We start from the raw sequence: 27494 nt of genomic DNA on the forward strand, positions 1-27494 counted from the left end.
TGTAAATGCATGTTGCTAAGTAAAATAAGCCAATCTGAAAAAAAGTGATATATTATATGATTTCAAATATATGGCACTCTGGAAAAAGTTAAACTACAGCGACAGTAAAAAGATTAGTAGTTGCCAAGGTTTTGTTGGAACGGAGGTAGGGGTGAATAAGTGGCATGTAGTGGATGTTTAAGGCAGTAAAATTACTATGTATGAAAGGTTGTAGATATATGTTAATGGTGGATAGATGTCATCACACATTTGTCAAAGCTTATAACATATACAACACAATGAACAATCCTAATAATGTTATTAATATTGGCTCATCAATTGTAACAAAAGTATTCCACAAATAAAAAAAGTATAGGGGAAACTGTGCCTATGGAAACTAGAGAGGATAAATGGGAACTTCAGTATACTTTCTACTCAATTTTTCTGTAAACCTTTAAAAGTACTCTAAAAGAGCCTGTAAATTAAAGCTAGGTGTAGTGATGCATATCTGTAAACCCAGCACTCTGGGAGGCTGAGGCAGGAGGATTGCAAGTTCAAACCCAGCTTAGACAATTTATTGACTTAGGGAAACCCTGTCTCAAAATAAAAAATAAAAAGCCAGGTACACATGCCCATATTCCCAGCCCTTGGGAGGCTGAGGCAGAAGGCTTATCATGAGTTCGAGGCCAGCCAGGGCTACAAAGTGAGCTCAAGGCCAGCCTGAACTGCCTAGGGAGACTTTGTCTCAAAAAGACCAAAAAAAAAAAAGCAGGGGCGGCTAGGGATGTAGCTCAGTAGAAAGGCCCTGAATTGAATCCACAGTATCCATCTCCCCACCCTGAAAAGATTCTATAAATTAAATTTTTATATAAAATTTATCAGTAAACTTCTTACCAGGTCTAATGAAGACATTTTCCACAGACAACATTGCTGCTATTGGAAGCAGTAGATCTTCACAATCTAAAGATGCAGCCTTGATTACTGCACACGTCAGGTGTGGAGGGAGAGGAAACTCCACCATAGACAAACCCAATCTGGTCACATGGCCACTCCTATTAGAAAGAAAAACTTCTTAACTCTTTCCACCTTGAAGAAATAAATGCCATCTTCACCATTCAGAATATATCACATATTTAGATTATCCTAAATCACTCCAGAAATTCAATTCAAGGAAATAAAACACTGCGCTCACTGACAAGAGAAACATAAAGATACACACCTTCTACTGCCAAATGCCTTAATACACCCAAAAAGCTACACGATAAGGCAGAAGACAGTAAGACTGTGGATACAAACATTCTGCAGACTTGTAGAGGCTGTCTTTGAAGAAATAGGGGAATGAAATTATCAACTCTTCCCCCCCACAGTCGTAAGAACGAAGACTCTGGCTCTGTTGTTATGTTTACGTACCCAGCATAACGCTTGGAACTGAACTGGTACTCAGAAATTACTCGTTAAACAGTAACAATATTAAATAAAAACGGCTTTATAGCCGTGTTTAAATCAGAACTATGATGAAGAAAGACTGAGGGCAAATTCTGATACCAAGTAAACAATCCAGTGAATCAAATCAAATTATTTTCCACTGATAAAGAAGGTAGTTAAACATGTTTAAAGAGAAATCAACCTGTTTTGGTTTTTTGTTTTGTTTTGTTTTTAAATTTTTGTTTCAACTTTTTACCTGTCAATAGCATCACACTGGTAAAGTTGTTTAAGAGCTTCTAAAATAAGTCTCTCGTTAGGTGGATCCAAATAGGGAAACCTGTGTGTTTAAATGAGATATAAGATGAGAGCCCCTCCCTGAGCATGGCAGGACTTTACACAGACTGCATGACAATTTCTGTAAAGTTTTACTTTTCCTGTTTCTCTAGTCTTTTTTTTCCTTTCACACTCGATCAGCATTCAGCAAAAGAGAAAATAATGTTTTCTAAACCACACATATCTCATCCAAGACATGCTTTCTGATTCCCCCTGGAAGGACCACTCTCACCATTTCTCAGCACTTACCTTCACCCTACGTCACCCTTCACACCCAGCGCCCAGCCCACCCCCCTCCGCAGGACACACCTTGTTAGCTTTTTATAAACAGTGGAGAAAAGTTAATTGAAAATAGTCAAAACTTACAGATTGTTGAACAGGACCTCAAACACTTTTTTTAAAAGAGAGAAGTATTAGGATGGTTGGTAAAGCACTTACGTAGCATACACAAGGCCCTGCATTGTATCCTAAGTACCAAAAACAGGCGGGGGGGGGAGGTACAGTCAACTAATTTTAACATATTTGTGTGTGTGTGTGTATATAAAATTGTGTACTATTTACTCCTGAACTATCTGAAAACAAGCTACAAATACACCATTTCACTTGTAAAATACTTCAGCATGCTCTCCTAAAGATAAAGACATTCTCTTACATTACCATGATACTACAAATGAACACAAGAAAATTAACAAAGAAAATAATAAAGGATGGACAGAAGGAGGCAAGGGGCTAAAAATCTTGCAAATGTGAAGGAGTCCAGGAAACTGAGGGGGAGAGGAGGGGGAGAGGGAGAGGGGAAGGTTTATGTAGAACTAAGATATGCCCTGTACAGAAACCTGAAAGCTCAATGGATTGTATGTCATAAACATGAGTTAAGAACAATAATAACAAGAATGAAAATGGGTGAAGGGATTTAGAAGCAGAGGAGGAAGGTGAGTGGGAAGGGTGCCCACTCCCCCAGATGAATGTTAACATCATGTACTGCAAAAATGTACTAATTAAAAAAAAAAATAGACCAAAAATGTAATAATAATATTCACAAAGGACAGCCGAGTAGCATGTAACTATGAATATACAGAGTTTAAAAATAGGAATTGTAACTACTTATTATCATCTGCACTGACTTATTTTTCCATCTGCAATTTTTTGTTTTTGGAGACTGGGTCTCACTATATAATTCAGACTGGCCATGAACTCGCTATGTAGCCCAGGGTGGCCTTCAACTCTCAGCAATTCTCCTGCCTCAGCCTTCTGAGTGCTGGGACTACAGGTGTGCACTACCACACCCAGCTCTACTAGAAATCTTGGGATGAAAAGTCATCTAGTCCAATTTCTCACTGTGAAAAAGGTGTAATAAGGACAAAAGTCTATTCTAGCACTGACAGTTCTATTCTAAATAAATAAATAAATATCTCTTAGACTGTTCTGTCAGCTTTCCTACAACTGTACCAACAGACCCTGATACCTTCAAAAGCAAGAGTCAGCAAATAATTTCTATAAAGGGTCAAGTACTTTAAGATTCCAGACCATATATGGCATCTTCCCCAGTTATGAAATACTGCTGTTGCACTGAAAGACATCACACAAAAATGAATGAGAGGTTAAGGCAGGAAGACCACAAGTTCCAGCTCAGCCTGGGAACTCAGCAAGAACCTATCTCAAAATAAAAAATGAGGAAGAGCTGGGGACATAGCTCAGTGGAAAGACCCTGTGTTCAATCCCCAATACTGTTAGGAAAAAAGAAAGAGACAGAAACACAGGCAGAGACAGACAGAGAGAGAGAAAATAGTGTTGGCTGTGTAAACAAAATTTTATTTACAAAAACAGCAAGACCAAATCACACATTACAATAACTGTGTTAGTACAATACTGAGCTAGCCAATTTTCTCTTCTATATATCAGTGCTTACAGATTTGTAAAACTGCAAATATTTTTCTCCCTTGATTTTAGTAATTATCAGTTCTGTTGAGCATTCTTTATAAATTCCTTAGTTTCTAAGAGATTCAATATACCCAATTACCAGCCCCTAGAAACACTGTCTTGTCCAACTCCTCATAAAATGTGATGATATCCAACTGTAAACTCCAAATGCTCACTATCTATAATGCTATAATTCCCTATAATCTTGCAGTTTATTAATATAACCAAAGTCTATGCCAATGGGATTTAAAAAAAAAAAATTTGTGGGGCTGGAGAAGGAATCCAGAGTCTTCTGTGTGCTAGGCAAGTACTCTAAAACTAAGTACACCCCAGCCCCATGTATTTAAAAAAAAAAAAAAAAATCATAACTGCAAGCTCATATTAAGCTAATGGTGATCTAGGGGGCTGGGGATTTAGCTCAGCGGCAAAGCGCCTGCCTGGCAAGTGCAAGGTTGTGAGTTCAAGTCTTGGTACCAGCAGAAAAACAAAACAAACAAACAAACAAAAAAGCTTATGGTGATCTAATAATTTCAGATCTTTTCCACATGAGTTTAATTACTACATATCTAAAACAATGGATGTACAATATATCCTGACAGACTTGGCCTTGTTAAGTTTTGTCAAGGTTCTGGCCTGCTGAGATCATTCTAAGGTTTTGATTCACACAGACGATTATAAATCACCACCAAATTCTCTTAAACCATTTTTCACATTGCTAAAATGTGCTAGGAATCAGTATTAAACCTACTGAATAGTTGTTTCTCAAATCTGCCTTATTTCCGAAATGAAAAAAAAAATTCAATGACTTGCCTTTGCACAATTTTCTGGCAAACTATTCTGCATAATTTAATTTCTAATAGATGACTCAGAACGGTTCTGACATTAACACATTCACAGCAGGGCCATGGTTAGTATGTCTCGCTGCCCGGCAGCTTGCACCACAGGTATATATGCATGACTGTCCCATGCGTGCCTGTACACTTGTACCACCAGCTGTACAAGGTGCCCAACAGGACATTCAAACATGTACCACTGGTGGCACATGCCGGCAAGAATGCATCAAATCTGCAAGTCCTTTTGGGACCATGGCAATATATGAAATCTCCCCCCAAAACTGATTTACGGTAGTATTCTCTCATTACTTCCTAACCTATCTTGGTCATCAATTCCTTCTTATCAGACTTATTCTAGCCTTTTCAGTTTAAAAATCATCCTTCAATTTAAAGTATTTATTTATTTCTGGTGCTAGGGCTCTAACCCAGGGCTTTCAACGTACAAAGCACGCATTCTACCACTGGGCTACACCTCCAGCCAAAATCACTCTTCTTGATAGAGAAAATGAAAACAAAATAATTCAAAACTGCCGAGTTTTTTTCTGCCACCTATGACTACTATACCATCTATCTCAAATATTGGGACTACCCCTCCTCATTCTTTATAGCACCTCTAAAGAGGGAGGACGGAAGTTTTTGCCTCCATCTCCAGCATTTTAGTGACTTTAGTACATTCTAAGTCTTAAGATCTGAAATGGAAAAACAACCCAATGCAGATGGCGTTAGGTAATGAAAATCAATGAATCTCTATTAATTCTTAGTTTTCAAATATATACAGTATTCATTCTTGGCTACATGCTGCCCTGCTACCCTCTGTGAATACTCTAAGAATTAATATCAAACTTATTGTGCACTTGTTTCAAAAATTTGCATGTCTTCTTAAATAAAAAAAAATAATTCTTTAAAGACTTTTTTTTCTTACAGGGGATCGAACTCAGGGTTTAACACTGAGTTACATCCCTTTTGTATTTTTTGTTTTGAGACAGGGTCTCACTAAGTTGACCTGGCTGATTTTGAACTTGCAATCCTCCTGCCTCAGCCTCCCAAAGTGCTGAGATTTACAGGCACGTGCTACAATGCCCACTTTGACATTATTTTAAAGTGGCTTCACCTGAAAGCTTTGTGTTTAACCGTTGGGATTTCTTTCAAGACATCTTTTGTTTGTTTGTTTTGTTTTGTTTTTCCGGTACTGGGAATCAAACTCACAACCTCACGCTTGTCAGGCAGGCGCTGTGCTGCTGAGCTAAACCCCCAGGCCCATCAGGATTTCTTTCAAGGGTTCTTTCCTTCCTTCTCATTGTTTTTGTTTTGGTATCACAGTTACAGTTAAATTTCATTTATTAGATGCTTTCCTCTTCTAGAATAAACATTCTTATTCTTAAACTCTAGTATTAAGATAACTATCCCAACAATTTTAAAATTGGTTTTCCAAAAGTACATAATATATATTTAGATACACCTAGTAATCACTTTCCATCTCATTATGAATTTAAAGAATGCATGGTCCGCTTCTCTCAAGGTTCCTGACACTTTTACATTCCCAGTCAATTAAGCTCACAGTAAAGAACAAGATAGAACCTTCCTTCATTACTTCCTCTACCATATGAAATTTCAAGCCCCTACAACGTTCTGTCCTATGGCAATGCGTTCTAGCCTTTAACATCTGACTGATTTGACAGTTGTTCTATTCTTCATGTGCCTGAACTTTATTTCTCCGCTAAAAACTTTGTGAACACAAAAAACTAGTAGAGTATTATTACTTTATCTGACATAATATGTAGTATAATGCTGGCCATACAGAAGAAGCTATAAAAAAACACTTCCTGACTGGAATTGTTACTATATGGCAGTGACTATATGGCTTTCATTACAAATCAACAGTGGTTCACTGAGAGATCCAAATCAACATCTGCATAACCCTCTAAGAAGTCAAGGTTAAACGAATAAATCAATGAAAGTATTTACTATAGTGTAAAAATACATGGTGTAATCAAAACATATGATGAATGTTTAAATTTTTTAAAAAACTTATTACAGTAAAAGATACATTGCCATTAATCCCTTTCAAAGTCCTCCCCGTAACTTAGAACACACTTATCCCACCCTTCTTGCCACTTTCTGAAGCAGTTCTGGAAGAACTCTTGTGAGTGTCTCTAGTTCCACTGCCTTGGCTGTCTTGATATCTCAATCAATTAAAAATGTTTACCTTTCATTATCATTTTAACTCTGGTGAAAAACCAGAAGTCAAACAGTGGCAGATATGGAGAAGAAGGTAGACAAGGGCACACAGAAATATTTTTATCTGACAGAAATTGCAATAAACATTTGATCAACAGAGGATCATAAAATACTGTGAGAACTGATATCAAGAAAGTTACAGAAAAAGACACACTGCCATTAACTCCCCTCAAAACACTCAAACACCCCCTCTTCACTCCAAACATACTTGTTACATCATTATCAGCAATATCTTTTACTGTAATAAATTTTTTGGTAATTTAAACATTTACTGTATCTTTTGATTTTTTTTTTACTGTATCTTTTGAAAACCCCTTGTTATCAAAATTTTATAAATTTTGAAGCCAAGTAGTATTATAACACCACTTACTTCTGGGTTCCTATACTCTTAAATTACAGCAGTTTCGGGGGTGATGGATATGTTCTGAAATTATAGTACTAAGAACTGGGTAACACTGTGAGTCTACTAAAAACCAGGCAAATTGTGGGGTTTTTTTGTTTGTTTTGGGGTTTTCTTGGTACTGGGGACTGAATCCAGGGCCCTTGCCCTGAGCTACACTCCAAGCTCTTTTTATTTTTTATCTTGACAGAGGACCTCGCCAAATCACCAAATTGCCAGGCCAGGCTCAAACTTGCAATCTTCCTTCCTCAGCCTCCCACAGTGCCGGGATTCCGGCATACACTACCATGCCTGGCCTTGAACTCACTATTTAGACCAGGTTGGCCTCAACCTCACAATCTCCTGCCTCATCGTCCCCAAGTGCTAGGAATACAGGCATATACCATCACGTTCAGCTGGAACTGTATACTTCAAAATGGCTAAAATGGTGAATTCTATGTTAAGTGAAATAACCTTATTTTGGTTTAGCTGAAATACACCCAACATGAGCCAGGCACAGTGGCACACACCTGTAATTCCAGCTACTCAGAAAAATGAGCAAGGAGTATCACAAGTCTCAGCAAGCCTAGGCAACTTGGCAAGACCTCTGCTCAAAATAAACTTAAAGGGAGTGGGAATGTCAGGATATAGCTCAGTGGTAGGCCCTTGCCTGTTATGTACAGGGCTTGGGTTTGATTCCCAGGACTGAGGGAGGAGGAGAGGACGAAAGGGAAGCAACCAACATGAAAATCAACCTTGAAAATCAGTTAGCCTGAATTCCTAGGAACCGATGAGTCACATATTACAAAACAACTTTTGAGGAATAACCTGCTTCACTCTAGCAAATCTGTCTTTTTTTCAAGTTGCCCACATACCTTATGACATCGTGGATAGCAAGGCACTTTAAGGTCAGAACTACAGATGTCAAACTAGTTCTCTTAATCTCAGGGATCACATGATCAGGCATACACTGGTTCCAAAAATCTTTACTATAGATCCGAAAGCACTTTCCTGAGGAAGTCCTACCAGCTCGGCCACTTCGCTGTAAAGCCTCACTCCTACAAAAAAGAAAAACACAGTTCCAAAAATGTTTTATGGCTTTCCCAAGTAATTTACTTCCTATTCCCAAATCAAACAGAAATTATCTTATCGACAGCTGTGTTAACAAAAAGATTTGAGAGACTTACTTTGAAATTGGAACCACCTCCAGGATGTCCAGCCCTAATCTGGGGTTGTGATTTAACTGCTTCACAAAGCCCCCATCCACCACGTATCTAAGGAGAATGAAAGCAAGTTAGGTTTCTAGAAAATAAAGGAAAACTTGTTAATTGTTAACACTTCCTTTCTTGACAAATTAACTACTACATACTACTTTTCAGGTTAACGTGAAACTTGAAAGTCCAGTAACTGGAACCCTAATGTATTTCTACTGGAAACATAAAATGTTCAGCCCATACAGAACAACAGTTTGGCAGTTCTTCAAAAAGTTAAACACAGAATAACCATATGACCCAGCAATTTTATTCCTATATTTACAACCAAAATAACAAACAAGTGCTCAAGTGGATGACAAATTAGGATACACATACAATGGAGTATTATTTGAGTATAAAATAGAATGATACATGCTACAAAATGGATATATCTGCAAAACATTATGCAAGTGAAAGAAATCAGCCACAAATGGCCACATATTGTATAATTTCATTTATATGAAATATTCAGAATAGGCAATTCATGGAAACAAAAGTAGACTGGTGGTTGCCAGGGGCTAGGGTTGGGAGGGGACTATAAACTACTTGCCTAATGGGTATGGGATTTTATGTAGGGGTCATGAAATTTTAGAACTAAAGTTAATGATTACACTATACCGTAAATGTACTAAGTACCACTGAATTGCTTTTAAATCAATTTAACTTTGCGTTAATAAAAAAACACATCAAAGTCAGCTCTAAACATTAATAGGTTAAAAATCTAATTTGAAGCAGCCTTTAATATACTATTTTAAACCAATGAGATGGAGACTAAGTAAGGTTAAAACACTAAGTTAGGAACAGCAGTATCATTCATTGAAGATACATTCTGAACCATGTTGTCTCTGCCTTTTGCCTGTGCTATAAACAGACAACTACTGTGGTTGATTTACTCCAGACAGCTGTTCTCACAATCCCTTCAGGGAAACCATTATGTTTTAAGTCAAGAGGTAGAAGATATCAGACTTCTCCAGTCTAAATAATCATTTCTACCCAAAATACGTAGAACCCTTAGGATTCGAGTCCAACCTTCCTATGGCAGTCAGATTGAGCTGAGGACATAAAACAAAAATAAATTGGGTTTAAAAAAAAAGTACCAGAAAGGGTTGTGGTTTACCAGTCAGAAAGCATCTCACATTAGTTATCAGTCCACACTCAAAACATCCAAACATTAGTCTGGTAACTGTATTGAAACATTTGATGGCATCACTGCTTACAACCAAAAATATAGGGGGCCTGTATCACAGCTGAATTCCCAAGAAGGTAAAAAGCGAGAGATAATACCTCCACGTAAACAGTAGATGAACAAAATTACCAAGTGGGGCTGCAAGTAGAAGGAAGCATCAGATATGCTACCAATAATAGCATACAAAAATTGAGCTGGCTGAAATCCTCGAAGCATTACAGAAAACCTTAAATTTGGAGAGAAAGGTTCAAATTGCCAAGTAGTTAAAAAAAGTAAACAGGAATGCAGTGGGCACCTTCTACTCTACTTCAAGTTCAAAGTAATCAAGAGTCACAAAGAATGTGACTCTTGTAAGTCAAGTTAAGAGCACTAAAAAGCAAGTAACAAGGGAGTGAGTGAGAAACAAATTCAGTAACGTTCTATAATTAGCTAATTGACTTCTTTGATTTTAAAACTTTCAAAAGTTGTACCTGATCCCATCTATTGTCAAAGATGTTGCAGAAATATTGGTGGATATGACACATTTTCTAATTCCAGGTGGAGGGGGCAAAAATATTCTCCTCTGTTGATCTAAAATATACGTGAAAAGAAGACAACAATTTACAACATATATATGTCAAACTCAAGTTTTAAAGAACTCATTTCTTTTCATTAAAACTATGTTTTCTTCACCTCTTTTTGATAACCTTGAATACAAAACAAAAGCAAAAGTTATTTTTTTCTTTACCTTTCACTTTATGATTTCTAAATCCAAAGAATCAGAGGTCATATTACTAAAATAATCCCTACAACAGAGTTCTTTATTTTAGATCATAGCTCTATGTGAGACTATTCATAAAACTAGTGACTTCCTCTCCATTAAAAGATATATGGCACACACAAAAAAAATTTCAGACAACTTTAGGGTATTCAAAGATTTCCCGGAGCCTAGCTATGGACTCTAGACTGAGGACTTTTCTCTGCTTGAGAGACTAATTAGCTAAAGAGTTTTTACTTGGGGAGTATCTGCCTAACTAATAGTATCTCTGGAAAGACTTAACACCATACTCATTTCTACTACTAGAACTTAAAGGCCAGCAGCAATCCCTCTAGTATGGCACCTCATTCCTCTGGCCATAGCTTACAAATTAATAAACATTTTCCTCAAACTATACCAATCTAATTCTGGTGAATTCAGAATAAGATTCAAGAGATGTCAAATTTGATTAAGCTAGGACATTGGAAAAAGGAAAAATGAATTTGTTAACCATGGGGAAGTAACTAATGTACAGGGAGGAGAGAAAGTCAGCCTAAAGAAAAAAAAGGATGAAACTGTCATGACAGTAGACAAGAGGGTAGATCTAGGTTCCTAGCATTACCCAGGCCTTAAAAAGCATGACTATGAAATGAGAAAGACAAATTGGGACAGACTTGCCCCTACTAGATTAATCAGAAAACAGGGCAAGAGAGTTAAGAATGTGGACAAGAAATTACAACACGGAGGAAAGGAGGTAAGTGGAAGTTGGTGAAGGACAAGTCTAAATGTGTTCTGAAAATTGTTGAATTAGGAACAACAGAGTGAGTTTGTAGATAAGAAAACGTCAGAAGTGGCACACGCCTCTAATCCCAGCACTCAGGAGGCTGAGGCAGGAAAATCATTGCGAGTTCGAGGCCAGCCTGGGCTAAAAAGTGAGCTCAAGGCCAGCCTGAACTGCATAGCGAGACCCTGTCTCAAAAAGGAAAAAAAAAAAAAAAGAAAAGAAAACATCAGACAGCAGATGCTTAAAACTGAGATTTCAGAAATGATGGTGATGACAAATTCTACAATGTAAGTATCTGAATGGGTGGCTAAGCTGGGATAAAGGAAAATATCAAGAAACTTCAAAGCAAGGGAGATAGATAGATCATCTATGTCAATCATATCCAAAACTGAGGAATAATCATTTCAGAAAGGACACAAGCAAAACTACTGGGCTACGAAAATAAATTCTTAGTATTTATATTTTTCATACTATCCTTTTAAATATTTTACTTTATGTTTACTATTACACATCATAAAGTGGTACAGCAATATACTTCATATATAAATGTTTTTTAAATGCCTACCATTTGATTTTCAGAAAATTAGCAGCCAAGAAAATACTAAAAAGAAGTAAAAAATTGTTTCCAAATAAAATATTGTAAAAAGCATGTAGTCACAATAAATAAAGCAGAGTTGATCTACTGCAAAGAAGAAAAGTGGCACAGGCAAGCATGATTTTAAAATCATAAAATTAGGCAAACCACCTCATTTTTTAGATGAGAAAACTAAAGCCTAGCGAGGGCAAGTGGTTTATATACTGACTGGCAAATTTATGTAATGTTATGTAGTGTTGCTATTCCTCCACATCTTTCCAAAATTAACTTCTCAAGTTAGAAAGTGCTCAAAAATTGACTTCAGGTAACTGGCAGGGCTCAGTGATAGACGCCTATAGTCCCATCTACTTAGGATGCTGAGGCAGGAGGATCTCTTGAGCCCAAGAGTTCAAGGAGAGCCTAGGCAACCTAAGATCCCATCTTTAAAAAGCAGAAAAGACATGTGTGGTATAGTGGCACACACCTGTAGTCCCAGTACTCAGGAGGCTGAGGGAAGAAGATTGTTGTGAGTTCAAGGTCAGCCTGGGCTACAAAGTGAGCTCAAGGCCAGCCTGAAGTGCATAGGGAGGCCCTGTTTCAAAAAGACAAAAAAAAAAAAGATATCTTTTCTGCACACATTTATCCATAATCAAGTCTCTTTTTCAATGAGCCCATTTATTTGTTTGTCTGTTTGTTTGTTTGAGACAGGGTCTCACTACATAGTTGAGGCTGGTCTGGAACTCTACATAGCCCAAGCTGGCCTTGAACTCACAGAGATTTTCCTGCCTCAGCCTCCTGAGTGCTGGGATTACAGGCATGCACCACCATACCTGGCTCAGTGAATACATTTCTAAAGGTCTCTAATTTTTTTTATAGCTTCAGTTCAAGCAAAATTCCTTATACAGATACCATTTTCTTCAACATAATCAATTAAAAAGTTCTGAAACTGTGGTCTTGACAAGACTTGTGTCTGTTCCACCATCCACCCACTTTACCTCCATATTTCCAGTTACAAATATGCGCCACTTTTGTGTTTGTTTATAAACGGTTGGAAAAGTGTTACTTATGCTCCTACAGCGAGCTCTCACTCTCCAGGAGTGAGGGGTGAAGCTGATTGCTCTCCTAAAGAGACAGAAGTTCTCCTCCTTACCTCCATTCCATTTCCCTACCCATGAAAGATTCTGAAACACCTTCCCCAGCTACCCCAGCACCTCAGCACCTGGATGCTATTGAAGAGGGAAAAAACTGATATCGAGGCAGAAAGATGTGCCAAAGTATATCAAGAAATAAACGTGTTAAAGGAAGACCATTCAACACCCTCAACAGAGTAAAGCTCCTAAGAGAGGTGCACCGCTTATGATAAACAGTATGGACAACTCCACCTCCTCATAGAATTTCTTGTGACAAATACCACCCAAAAAAGTGCAAAGCACAAATGTATTTGTATGGGTATATGTGATATGTAAAGAAAAGGAATATAACTTGAAGCAATAAACTTCAAAACCTATCAAAAAGACAAAATAAATATGAATGTGGAGAAGAACAAAGAGGCAGAACCTGGATCAGCTCAACTCTGCCCACCCCAGAAGCCATTTGGGCTAGGCAAACGTGCCGGGAGAACTGTCACTAACACCGCTCCTGACATAAAGGGTTGAGATAAGTATATACACTTGAAAAAGACAAAGGAATTAAAAGAAAATTTAAAAATATGGAAGACAAGAGATTCTGTAACATAAGAATAATTAGTGTCCCTGAAACAGAAAAACAAATGGGACATCACTACATTCAAAGATACAACACAAGGAACTTTCCTTGAAACAAAGAACTGAATTTGCAGATAAAACGAGCACAGCAGAAATGCTCCCCATCAGGTCTGCAGTGCTGACGGTTATACAGGTAATATATACCCTGTAAAAACTCCAGAAACTGCATAATTAAAATAATCACTTTACTTGTAAATTATATCCCAGTAAGGTTTATTTTTAAAAATAAGTACATCAAGCCAGGCATGGTGGCACACTCCTTGGCATACAAAGTGAGTTCAAGGCCAGCCTGAACTGCATAGAAGACCCTCTCTCAAAAAGACAAAATAGAATAAAATACAATAAAAATAAAAATAAGCACATCAGACTCTAGAAATGTTTAATATAAAGCACTCACACCAAAAACATCCTAATTAAAACTACTGGACTTTAAGGATTTTAAAACCAGAAATTTTTAGGCAATTAAACAGAAAAAAACCCAACCATTTAAGGAGGGGCAAAATCTGGCTGGCTTCAGACTTGTCTATGGCAGCATTCAATCCCAGGAGACAACTGGACAATGTCTACCCAATTCGAAGAAAAAGAGCGACTCAAGAACATAAAACCCGGCTGAGATGCAGTTTAAGTCCATAAAGGTAAAGGCCCCATTTTCAAACATATAAGAAATTTTTTTAAAAGAAAGGATAAAAAGTATAACACTCATGAGCCCTACTACATAAAAAAAAAGTTAAGAAAATTCATCTGATCTAAAATTAACTGAGGAATAAGAAAGCCATAATAATAAAGACTGATAGTGATTAGCCAGACACATGTGGTGGCACATGCCTGTAATGCCAGCACTTGGGAGGCTGAGGCAGGAGAGTTGTGAGTTCAAGACCAGCCTGGGCTACACAGTGAGTTCAAGACCAGCCTGAGGTTCATAGTGAGATCCTGTCTCAAAAACACACAAAAAAAGAAAAAAAGACTGATGGCGACCACTGCATATACATGAACACCATAAAATTGACAAAAATCAAAAGTAGAGTAAAAGAGGGAAGACTTTATCTTTCAAAAGCCACTAGCAACTTCTCTACCTACTTTTCACTCTGTATGTCCACATACACACACTCATATGAATAATGTTTTTACTGTATTAAAGATAGTGATTCCTGGGTGGAACAACTTTAGGAAACTTTTTTACTTTTACCTTTGTAATTTTCTATACTCATTGAATTGTTTATAATGAAATAGCATCATTTTTTTCTCAACTAGGTAATTTTTCTTCAGGACAACTGGAGCAAATCTGCTGAGACAGTGTTAATTCTGCACAGTGGGAAATTTTTTGTAATTTTCTACAGCATTTAAACTTTCTATCTTTGTCTTTTTGAGACAGAGTCTCGCTATGCAGTTTAAGCTGGCCTTGAACACCCTCTATAGCCCAGGCTGGCCTTCAACTCTTGACAATCCTCCTGCCTCAGCCTCTGGGCTGCTGAGATTATAGTGCATACCACCAGACCAGGCAACATGTTTCTCTACTACAGGGAGCCATTCATACAGCTAGCCTAAGAAAAAAGCAAATATAAAATATCCACATCCTAAGTTATACCTACTCAGTAAGCCCAGCTGTGGGTCATTGTTGACTCTCTAGGCAACAAGCAAGAAACCCTTCTTCTTCCCTTGCCTCACTCTCAAATGCAAGTTTTATGTCCCATAGGCATAATAAGGAATAATAAAAATAGCGTTATAAAAGTGTCTCTCTTCATCACCCCAACAATAGAAAAATAAATGCTGTGCTGTACTAACCAGGCTATAAAAGAAAGGCTGCCACTCTCTCCCTACTTCATCCAACCCCACCTCACCCGTTACTCAGTACTGCTCCTGAGCTCCCTTTGATTGCTCCTCTGTGCTGTTTTAAACTGCTACAATCATTATTATTATACTCACAATGGATCACCAGTAGCTCACCTTTTGAAATCAGAAGGGAAACTAAAATTAACAGAACTGTACCAGCTCTACCCACATCCAGTCACACATCTTTACCAATTTTACATATAGGCCAACAAAGAAGATTACACACAATGGGAATAAGGCTGAAAGCAGGTTGTAGTCATGCTGGAAGGACAATGAATGCCAGATTAATAGGTTGCCATTTTAATCCAGATGGCCAGAGGGAATGGCAGAAGGTACCCAACAGAAGACTGACAACATCACTGCTATGCTTTTGGAAGCTTATGTTTCTCACTATGGGTAGGACAGTACATTAAATTAGGGAAACAGAGATAGCAGGTCACGTGAACAATATCCCAAGTCTAGCAACAGATGAAAAAATAAGAAATGATCTGAACAAAACAGAGGTAAAATAACACCTATTGGAGTTACCACTTGCTCGGACTGAATGATCTGGGGTGATATGACACAAAACTTTCAGGGTCCAGGAGGTTTAGAGCACAGAGGTGACACAGAATTAGAGACAGATCTCAGGAATCATTTTCAGAAGTGACAAGTGAGTCCCAGAAACCAAACTCTCCAAAACAGAGACTAGGAAAAATCAAGATAAGATGAAATAGTCACATTTCAGAGGGAATGAAGCTGGGGAAAAGAAGAGGGGCCTGCCATGGCTTCAGAAAAGAGTGGGCAGGAGAATCAGATAATTTAATTATTATCCCTGAGGACAGCATTTCAAGAGGATTTTATGATTCCTTTCACAAAAAAAAAAGGAAAAGCCACACAATTTGAGAAAGAGGAGATCACTAATAACCTTTAACGTTATAAAAATCAGAAGTCAAGAAGGCAAAAGAGGCAATAGCAGACACAGAGCATTATTTTCATTTGTTTTCAGAGTATTACTTTCAATGTGGCAGTAAGAAAAATGAAATTAATAGAAAAATATATATACTTATTCAACTAACAGTTAATAATGAAGCAACATTCATGAGTTTAGAATTTATTAGTTACAAAGGGAATTATGAGTCCGCAGAACAAATTTCCAGAAAACAAGAATCTATGGGGGGTGGGGTTTGAGACGGGGTCTCACTATATAGTGCTGGCTGGCCTGGAACTCACAGAAATCCTCCTGCCTCAGCCTCCTGAGTGCTGGGCTTACAGGCATATACCACCACATCCGGCAAGAACCTTAAATATCCAATAACAATCCTAACAATTCCTATGAGATACAAAAAGCTAAAACAGGGCCAGAGATATAGCTCAGAGGCACAAGTACCTGCCTGATAAGCACAAGGTCCTGAGTTTGATTCCCAGTACAAAAAAAAAAAAAAAGCTAAAATAGTGATCTGTGCTTCAATATTGAGAGAAAAGAGCCTAAGACCATCACAAAAGAGATTTTTTAGCCAGGCATAGTAGCACATGCCTATAATCCTAGCACTCAGGAGGCTGAGGCAGAAGAATCATCAGGAGATCAGACCAGCCTGGGCTACACAGTGAGTTCAAGGCCAGCCAGAATCACTTAGTGGGACTTCTTCAAAAAAAACAAGAGACTGATTTCCAAAATAGCACATGGTCTATGTTTCTTAACCAACACACATATTCCAAAACATTTTTTAGTACTGTATAAAGATTCACCTACTCAACAAAATCAATAATACACACAAAATATGAAAATATTTAAATTTTAATCCCAATCAAACTCCAATAACCTAAGGTTAACTTCCTTTTAATAAATCATATTCCATAATAAATTTTTACCAAATTCTCTCATTCAACAATATTTATGACCAAATATCAGAATAAGAGTTTGCATTTGCTCTTTAAATTCTTGACAAACGCAACAAAACCATGGTCATACAAGAAAAGCAGACTAATATATGTTTACTTCAAAAGGAAAACAATCCATTGTGTTCCTATGTATCTGAATGCAGTGTATGATTTGTAGAAATCCTGGGGTAGTGGTGAATTAAGTGTGATTTACAGTACTACTATCAAGAAATTCAGTGTTGCCTTGGTTCAGGAACTTAATTCTTTCTACGATTCTGGTTGCAAACTGAGTTGGACAAGAACCAAATCAATGGTTAGGTTCAGTGCTGTTGACCCTAGGGGGCAATTTGATTTGGTTCTCATCCTACCTGGACTGCGACCAGCATCATGGAAAGAATGACTCATGAACCAAGGTACCACTGCATGTCCTTATTTAAAAGAATCTCCACCAGTACTTCTGTTTGGCTGAGAGGACATAGCCCATTGTTAACACTAAGAGGGATATCAAATGCTCTTGAAAAAGTTTATAAAATTCAATTAAAAAAAAAATCACTTCTCTCAAGGATGATGGTTCTCTTGGTGTTCTGTTTCACAAACAGGGTGTTAGTTGCAAAAGTGAGGTTAGGAGGAAAAACTTATTGACCTAACCACTGTATATATGATGTAATTAAAGAAAACATCTTTTTAAAAAGCAATCATAGGCGGGGATATAGCTCAGTGGCATAAGTGCCTGCCTGGCAAGTGCAAGGTCCTGAGTTCAATTCCCGGTACCAAAAAAAAAAAAAGTTAAATATAAAAAGCAATCATATTTTCTATGTTAATGAGGAATTACCTGTTGTCATAGATCCATAACAGGGTAATATCAACAAGCCATCTAGAGTGGTATCTTGAACATCATAATCATAATCAACAGACTCTGCCATTTGAAAAAGTAACTCACAACTTTTTTCAATTTCAAACTGTCCTGAAATGAGAGGGGAAAAAAAATTTCAACAACTAAACAATAACATTAATTTAAGAATAAGATAAAAGTCTAGATTAAAATTACTTTGGTTTAACAGTCACTTTAAATCTATTTTATCTATAAGAGATAAATATGTAAATTGTATCAAAAATGAGCAATAAAATTCAAAAAGGAAGAAACACTAGTTTTTTAGGAATTTAAATTTCTAAAAGAAAAAAAACGTTTATCATCTTCATGCTTTTTTTTTTGAGACAGGGTCTCGCTCTGTAATTCAAGCTGACCTTGAACTCACTATGAATTCAAGGCTAGCCTTGAATTCAAAGCAACCCTCCTGCCTCAGCCTCTCAGTGCTGGGATTACAGGTGTGTACCCCACACCAAGCATCTTCATGCTTTTCATCTTGTTAACAAAGAATTTGAGGAAGATTCACTAAGTTGCGTACATAGGGTAAGCCAACCCAGGAGATACTAAATTTAAGTATTGTTATGGTTTAGATCCAAAGTGTCCCCCAAAAGTCTCATGTTTGGAGATGGGACCTGGTTGAAAGGAGACAGTGTCACTGGGGGCATGATCTCAAAGGATATATTCTTGTGTCTGGCTCCTCCTCACCCTGCTTCCTGGCCACCACGCAAAGAATAGCTCCCTCTGCCATGCCATCTCTGCCTTGGAGCCAAGGAACCATGGACTCAGTCTATGAAAACTGTGAGCCAAAATAAACTTCTCTTTGTTAAGGTACAGATATTGGGTATTTTGTCCTAGCAACAGGAAAGTGACTAAAACAGAGAATCAGTCCCAGGAGTGAGGCCATGACTGTGAATGTACTTGACCACGTGATTTAGAAATTTTTGGAATTAGTTTGCAGAAGCATTTTGCGAAGGTCTGAAGATGAAGGCTAGAGAAACCCTAAAATGTTGTGAGCAGTGCTTGACTGCAATACTGATCAGAGGCTGACGGGAATGTGGAAGGTAGAGGACAAGCTCAGGAGGTTTCAGTTGGGAACAAGGAATCTACTGGCAGTTGGACTATAGGCTGCGTGACAGAATATTTGTCTGTATTTTCCCCAAGTTCTGAGGCTGAGAGAACGACATTAAGGTCAGCAGACTAAGTAATACAGCAGAGGAAACTTTAAGGCAGCCCAACAGTTCAGGCTGTTGCATGAGTACTGCTAACTGCTTTCAGTCATTATCTACTTTGAGAATCAGAAGCACAGAGCAGAGCTAAATGATTTGAAAGTTTACAGTTTTGCCAGAAAGAAAGTACTGACAAAGTTAGGGCAAAGCACAGTTTGGATGTAGAAAAGATTACCATGAAAAAGGAGCCAAGTACTTTGCATCAAGATAGTAGGAAAAAGCCAGGCTGCAATCCCAGCATTAGGGAGACTGAGGCAGGAGGATTGCTGAGTTCAAAGTCAGCCTGGATTACAAAGCCAGTTTGAACTAAGAGACCCTGTCTCAAAAAACCAAAACAAACGAATAAACAAAAAAAAAAAAAATTAAAAAAATATAGGAAAGATGCCTTGAGAGTATCTCAGAAATCAGCAATACCCCACCCCACTGCAGCCTCTAGGGTGCAAAACTGTTAATCTTTCTTTTGAGAATTCACAGGATGCCTACTCAAAAAGGACCCCCTAAGAAACTGGTTCCCTGGGATTCATTTCAGTGTGCCCTGCCATTCAAGCCCTCGAGCCCTCTGCAGCCATGATCCAAAGGGGTCCAGCTACCATTTGAGCACATGACAGACCTCGGCATCATTCATGTGGTACTGTTTTTTCAGGCATGGAGAATGTAAGAGTTATGGGGTTACAGAAGTTTTCATTTAGATTTCATAAAGCCTGGAAAGCCAGGCAAGAATGTGTGAAAGGTCACAGTCCCTGCCAGGCACCCCTCAGTGGGTGACAGGTAAAGCTATGAGAGTGAAGCCAAAGCCAGAGGAGAGCCAGGAAGTTGGAAATGCCAGGAACATAAGCTGTCTACTTAGGAAAGCCACAGGCATGGAGCAGAAGCCGCTGAAGACAGAGGCCATTTGGGCTATGACAGGCAATGCTGTAGGGGTAGAGCAACCTAAGCCCTTTAGAGCTCACATCTTTGCACAACTTGCCCCAGGTGCTGGACATGGAGCTACTGTATATAATATTAGCCCTACTGGGCTTCAGTCTTGCTTCAATTCCATTCTTTTCCATCCTTGTATTTCTCTTTTGTTTTTTTTTGTTTTTTTGTTTTTTTTTTTGTTTTTCTCCGGTACCAGGAACGGAACTCACAACCTTGCGCTTGCCAGGCAGGCGCTTTTGCCGCTGAGCTAAATCCCCAGCCCCCTGTATTTCTCTTTTGGAATGGAAATGTTTATGTCATTGTATGCTGGGAATATTTAATTTTCTCTTTGATTTTTATACAGACTCATAGCTAAGAACTTGCCTTGAGTCTCAGAGAAAACACTGTGGACTTGGACTGTTCAGCAATTGCTGGAACTGATAAAACTTCGGGGACTCTTAGAGATGTACTAAATGCATTTTGTATAACAAGATGGAGCGAGCATTGTAAGGGTAAGGGATGGAGTGTTATGATTTTGATCTAAAATATGCCCCCAAAGTCTCATGTGTTCAGAGGTGGGGCCTGGTTGAAAGGAGTAGGTCACTGGGGACATAACTTGAATCAGTGTACTCTTGTCTCTGGTTCCTCTTCTCTCTTTGCTTCCTGCCCAGCATGTGGACAGCTCTACGCAGCCATGCGTTTCTGCCTTTACCTACCAACCACAGATCAAGTCCTCTGAAAACTGTAAGCCAAAGAAAACTCTCCTCCTTTAATACGTGGTGATGGGTATTTTGTCCCAAGGACAGCAATTAATATAGGTCTATTTCAAAATACTTATGTATCCAAAATACTTAGTACAATGCAGAATAGAAGCTATAAAAAAAATGACTCATTTCTGCTAATAAGATGCTATTTTAAGTCAGAATAGTCTGAGATTTAACTGTTTTAATTTTGACCTCCAAATAACCTGTCTACAATACACTACTATCTACAATATATACTGCTATCACACAGTATCAACTCACCACTCAAAGGAGAAAGGAGCTTAATTAAGCATTTAGATCCTCAGATCCAGGACATTTTTGGTCAGGTTACAGGTCAACGTAAAACAGACCAATAAAAAAATACCTTACCACTTAATCTCTTTCTCCTAAAGGGGCCAGTGTGTTTTATATGTATTTACTAACATGCCTAACATCTTTTTTTTTTCTTTTCTTTTTTTTTGGTTTTTTGAGACAGGATCTCACTTTGTAGCCCAGGCTGGCCTCAAACTCACAGCAATCCTCCTGCCTCAGCCTCCTGAGTGCTGGGATTATAGATGTTTGCCACCATACCCAGCCTGACATCTTTTATCTAAAATTATTCACCACACCCAGCCTGACATCTTCTATCTAAAATTATTCAGATAATCATAAAAAGGGCAACAGCTAAGAAGAGCTCAGATGGCCCAATAGAGATAAGACTCAACTCTACTAGCACATTCCCAACTTATAAATAGTAGGTATTAGCTGAGCACAGTGGCTCATGCCTGCAATTCCAGCTACTCAGGGGACTGAGGCAGGAGGATCACCAGAGCCTGGGAGGTCAAGGCCATCTTGGGCAACATAGTAAGAACCTATCTAAAAACAAACATCCACAAATACTAGACATTTTTAAACTTGGTATGAGACGCTCACCAGTCAGAAAAACCAAGATGTCCCCAGCCATTTCATTCAAATGGATGTCCATGGTCACTTTCACAATCTAAGGCAGGAAACACAACCATGATATGTGAGTGGAAATACAGTAATTCTCATACTTCTTTTTGGTCTTGAGAAAAATTAATTTGGTTCACAAAAGCACTAGAACTCATGAAGACTAACATAGTAGAGAACAAGTGAATTTGGCAAACTACCCAACTAACAAGAATCACAGATACAAAAGAGACATAAAAAAGATAGCGAGTAATACCGCTTGAATATATGCAGTATTTTCTCTGTCTCGTGGGCCAATCAAATTGCAGAATTTCTCTCTGACCGGATAAAGCCTTCCAGGTATATCAAATATCGGACAATTTCCAAAGAATGCAGAGAGCTTGGCTAACTCCATAGTTGCTGACATCACTACCACCTTTAAATGCTCCTTCCTGTTAGGAGACTTCTCCTGAAACAGCTTCTTCAATAAGCCAAATAAGATGTCCTGAAAGAAAAGTAAATTCTAGTAAGTCACAAGTGTGTCTATATCCTAACCTATTTTAAATACATGGCTATCCTAACCAAGGAATTCCTATTTCAACAGACAAACTGTAAATAACAGGAGGCAATTCTCAATATAGTAAAAGCTACCCCAAACAAGTACTGTATACTATTTGGTAATTTAAAAAAAAATACATTAAAACACTCACTGTAGTTAAAGTTCTCTCATGGGCTTCATCCAAAATAATAACACTGAATTTGGTAAGATTCGGATCTCCCAGAATATGTTTCAGTAAACATCCATCAGTCATATATTTGATTGCCGTTTCCTAATGTTCAAAGCAAAGTGTATCAATGTGCAGCATCACAAAAATTTTCCACTACTTCTTCAATTAAATTTCTTCCCAAAATGTAGACATGATTGAACCAATGTGACTAAATATAAAATAGTCTAATCAGCAAGATAAATTTTGAAATATGTGATCTATACATAAGAACAAAAATGGACATTCTGGGATAAAGCACTGAAAATCATCAACAAGGAGATACAAAGAAGTCAGTGGGAAGTGGCAAAAAATGCAATAGCTTCAGGTTAGCAAACCAGAGGAAACAATAAGGAAATTGGATTCATCTCCTTCCCCAGCCACTGTTAAGAGAGGATGCAGGGAAAAAGGCAGAAGAAACGTGAAGTATGTAGGTACTTCCTACTCATTCTCTCTTCCCTGCTCATTCTCACATTTACAAGACAGGTCTCACTTTACCAGGATAAAATAATGGAAGAATAAAGTTCAAAGACAGCAGTGATAGCCACAGAACAAAAGAAGGTAAAAAGGAGGAAAAAGCCACTGGAACAACCACTAGGAAGGCAAAGACAGCATTTTAGGAAAAGTCAGTCTGTGCCACATTTAATGGCCATTTCTACTAGAAAACATAACTAGGGATTATTTTCTGTCCAGCAGAGAGAATGTAAATTGCATTTAACTATAAAAAAAGAAAATAATTCTTAACTTGCTTGCACCATGCTCAGAAAAGATACATAATAAATTACTTGCTGACAGGGCTGAGGTATGGCTCAGAGGTAGAGTGTCTGCTATGCCTAGCACCACACACAAGAAAAGCTAATAGCGATGGTCACACAACATTGTGAATGTACTTAATAGCACTGCATTGTAGAATTATAAGTGGTTAAAATGTTAAGTTTTACATTACATGTGTTACTACGATAAATTTTTTTAAATACAAAGGTAACCAATATGTCAATGACATTTATGGCTAAAAATATGATATTTATGGCTAAAAATTTTCTCCTAAGAAAAATAAACATAATTGTCACTTATAAACCAAGGAGGAAGAAAATGGCAGAAAGATCAGACACTGCAAAGCTAAAGAACTAATAATGGGCAATCAAAAATTAACACTGACTTAAAACTTTGTTGCTTTAAAATGTATATGTATTTGAAGTTAAAATCTTTCAGAATTTCCTCCACTTTTTCTGTAAGCTTATAGTACTTAAATACCAATGAAACTTTTAAACAGGTGCTGGGGATGTGGGTCAGCAGCAGAGTGTTTGCCTAACATGAATTAAGCCCTGGATTTGATCCCCAGCACCACCAGAAAAAAAAAAAATCTCTTTTACCTTAGAGCTGCAATCATCAAAACGAACTTGGTATCCTACTTTGGATCCCAAAGAACACTTCATTTCTTCAGCAACTCTCTGAGCAACTGATATGGCAGCTACTTTTCGCGGTTGAGTCACACCAATCATACCGTGCTGTGAAAACCCTATCAAAACCAAGGTGAAAAACAACGTTAGCAGCTGCTTCTTCCTCCTACAGCTAAACTGTTTCTAGCCAGTTAAAACAAACCAATTGAGTGTTTCCAAAAGATACTCTGAAAATTAACAACACACTAAATCTTCCCACCCTGGAAATTTAAGTACATTCCCCAACTTTTGGACATTCAAATTGCAGTCTTTCACAGATACCAACAGACCTCACAGATGCACAGAAATCACGGAAGTGCCTCACGCTGCTGGCCAGTGTCACAGCTGAGCTGCTGCTGCGTGCTTACTGCACAGTGTGATAATGTCAGGTGGTACAGTAGAGTCGGGACTTATTGTATTCGTGTGTTGTGTGTGTGTGTGTTTATGCTCTACATTGAATATTTGTGTCAAAGGTGTGTAAGACTCACTTTGTCAGACTTATAAACAAATCTCATCTACAAACGTTCTCCTGGAATGGAACTTGTTCCTAAGCTGGGGACTTACTTATTAAAAATAAGAATACATATTGATAGCCATTCTAAATGTTTATATTTTAATTAGGTTTGAGAGTTTCAATGGTTTGTTCCTTTTCAAAGGAGACACAGGGAGTGCACAAAAAGAAGTGGAACTATAAGACAAATAAATGGCATTTTTGCAGCACAGAACTCCTAATAAGCCCGAATACTTCCAATAGTATCCTGGAATAAAATTACCTGCTTCATATAGATATTTTGGGAGTTGAGTTGTCTTGCCACTTCCTGTATTTCCAGTAACAATAAGGAATGAATTGTCCCTCACAGCTTGAATAAGCTTTTTCCTTTGCTTCTGAATAGGAAAAGTTGGAGTAGTTCCTCCCTCTTGCGATGTGCATCCTTTCTCTTCTGTAATAACGGAAACACAACTGTGCAATTAAAAGACCTGTAAAGACATCTGTGACAACGTCTCACAGACACAAATAAGAAAGACAACAGAACTCTAGGGCTAGAAGGGATCAATCAGTTAAATCACCTATGTACAATTTACAAGTAAAGGTTTATAAACCCAGAGTAACTTTTTTACCGAAATAGAACAACTTCAGCATTTGTTACAGCAATAACAAAGTACAGTACTTGGTAAAGTAGGTCTACAGTAAGGCAATGAATGAGCATGCATACCTACACCGAAGTGCAAAACCCAATTTTATTAAACAATAGACTAAAAACTGGAGCACAGCAGAAAACTCTGAGTTAAATTAGAAGCCACCTGTGTTTGCCTTTGATTCATGGTTCAAGTTAGGTCCTTGTTCAGAGTGACTGATATCCCAGAAGGCCAAGTGGTGGGTAACCATGGAAACTGGCTCCTGGAAACTGGCTCCCTTCATACCATACCCAAAGGCAGGCTGGCGGCCCGAAGAAAAGGGGGGGGGGGATGCATGGGTAGAGAACAAAGGCTTTATGAGCCTGTTTAATAAAAGAACGCATTTCGACGTTGGGGGTTCACTTTTTTGCCCCCAGCAAGGTTTTTACCTAACTTGGGTTTGGGATCGCCCCCCTCTAGCCCAAAGTGCTCACTGGACACAAAGTTCGCTTCAGGCTTGGCGGACCAGGAGAAAGCCGCAGCTTCCTCCCGCCTGCTGCTCTGCCTGCCAAAGGCGTACTTTTATCCCCCCAAAACCCCCTGCCGTAACTCCCGCTGGATTCCGTAGCGTCCCGCGGACCGCACCTCTATCAGCGATGGAAACTGCCGAAGGCCGCTCTTCCTGGAGCTCTCTTGACCGCTCACCCTCCTCCTGCCGCCTTGGCGCCCTGCCCGCGACGGCGGGAAACCGGGACATAGACCTGGCCCCAAGTGGAGGTGAGCACGTCCACGGAGCCGGAGAGATGGGAGGGGAAAGGCGAAGACGCGCCCTGATGACGTCAAGGTGTTTACTTCCGCGCGTGCGACTCCAAGCGAGGGGAGGGGGAGCGGCTGGATGACGTAGCAAGAGGCGGCCAGTGAGCTGCCAGCCCCGCCCGCCAGACGTGAGGCCCCGCCCCCGGAGTTTCCCGCCAACTGCCACGTGTAGTCTGCCTCGGGCCGCGAAGCCATCCCGAAGCCCCAAAGGCGCTCGCCTAGTTTTTCCTTTTGGTTACTACAGGGCTCAGTGATACCCCTTTTCACCGCCACAGTGGTCACTGCAGCCTAATCTACCGTAAAATGATATGACCCTTTGGCAAGGAGCTGGAGCCATCCTGCTGTTACCTGCTGCAGTTCAGTCTCTTACTTCCCAAACTGTGCAAGATACACAGCAGCTGAATTACTGAACCGAACTTCCGACTTCTGTAGTTTTCAAAACTTAGGTCCCTGATGCCATTTCATTTCCTTCCTGGAACTTCACATTTTGATTTATCTGCATGTTTTCCCTACTGTCCAACAATACAGTGAAGTCCCACAAGCACCAGAAATCTAACACATCCAAGGCCTTGGGTTCATCCCACCACTACAAAAGGAGATGATAGAGAGAGAGCAAGAAAGGGAGGCAGGGAGAGAAAGAATCTCAGAACCCCACTGTACACCACAAACCAACTCAGATTCACAGTGGGCAGTCAGTATTTGTTGAATCTGCTGCATAGAAGAATGAGTAATTCATCTCCTTAGGAATTAAGTTACTAGGGGCTGGGGATTTAGCTCAGCGGCAAAAGCTCCTGCCTGGCAAGCGCAAGGTCATGAGTTCGGTTCCCCCCGGTACCGGAGAAAAACCAAAAAAAAAAAAGGAATTAAGTTGCTTTTGGTAGATGTACATTCCTTGGGAGCCACAATAGATGAAAAGTGTTGAGTGATTTTTTTTTTAAAGGTACTTTGTGGAGTAGGTCTTTCTGTTACAGATCTTGACAGTTTTGTAAATATTGTCAACTGTACTTGTACCAACACAAAAGACTGTTCCACAGACTTTTCAATTGTTCCTGCTGTTAGAATTAAGAATTAAGCAAACCTGAAGTACCAAAGAAGACAACTCAAAGTTATCACCTCATCACTAACCCAAGGTCCCTACTTTATGACCAGACTTCAAAGATACCTTATAAGTCATGGACCCAAGACTTTGCTGTGATTTACAGTGTGCTGTGCCAACTCCTTTCAAATGGGACTTACCAAATACTAAAATGCAGACTTGTTGTGGAGTTCAGGACCAGACCAGACAAAGACACTTTGGAAGGCAGACAGTTTTATTATGCTAGCGGACTGGGTGATATGGAGGTCCAAATCACCAGCCCTTTGTTAAAGTAAGGTAATCATTTATATAGGTTTTCAGAAGGAAGTACAAAAGACAGATAACAGGGTATTTTATAATTGGTTACATAGACTGGGTCCTATGTTGTCAGGCAGATTTAGTCTAGTAAGCTAATTGGGTTACTAGTGTATAACATGGGGGAAGAATCAATCATTGTCCGAGAGTGGGCAGAGGTGTCCTTGCAGTGATAACTCTCTGGGACTTAAAAATAAGAAAAACATCACTGT

The 27494-nt window shown here is 38.8% G+C and overlaps 1 protein-coding gene across 1 annotated transcript in view; it reads right to left on the reverse strand.

The window, feature by feature from the left end:
• Dhx40 (DEAH (Asp-Glu-Ala-His) box polypeptide 40) overlaps positions 1 to 25921 on the reverse strand; it is a 43318-nt gene extending 17397 nt beyond the window's left edge. Inside the window, exons 1-12 of the mRNA XM_005393985.2 lie at positions 25722 to 25921; positions 24734 to 24901; positions 23895 to 24040; positions 22468 to 22587; positions 22035 to 22262; positions 21761 to 21827; positions 17926 to 18057; positions 10017 to 10116; positions 8295 to 8381; positions 7983 to 8165; positions 1661 to 1741; positions 874 to 1031 (exon numbers count right to left, since the gene is read on the reverse strand). Coding sequence (XP_005394042.1) covers positions 874 to 1031; positions 1661 to 1741; positions 7983 to 8165; positions 8295 to 8381; positions 10017 to 10116; positions 17926 to 18057; positions 21761 to 21827; positions 22035 to 22262; positions 22468 to 22587; positions 23895 to 24040; positions 24734 to 24901; positions 25722 to 25833 — 1582 coding nt within the window. The 5' untranslated portion in view covers positions 25834 to 25921. The remainder of the gene's footprint in view (positions 1 to 873; positions 1032 to 1660; positions 1742 to 7982; positions 8166 to 8294; positions 8382 to 10016; positions 10117 to 17925; positions 18058 to 21760; positions 21828 to 22034; positions 22263 to 22467; positions 22588 to 23894; positions 24041 to 24733; positions 24902 to 25721) is intronic.
• Between the last annotated feature and the right edge of the window lie 1573 nt (positions 25922 to 27494).

Source organism: Chinchilla lanigera, unplaced genomic scaffold (genome assembly GCF_000276665.1).
Source record: "Chinchilla lanigera isolate Chin_1 unplaced genomic scaffold, ChiLan1.0 scaffold00050, whole genome shotgun sequence".
NCBI lineage: Eukaryota > Metazoa > Chordata > Mammalia > Rodentia > Chinchillidae > Chinchilla > Chinchilla lanigera.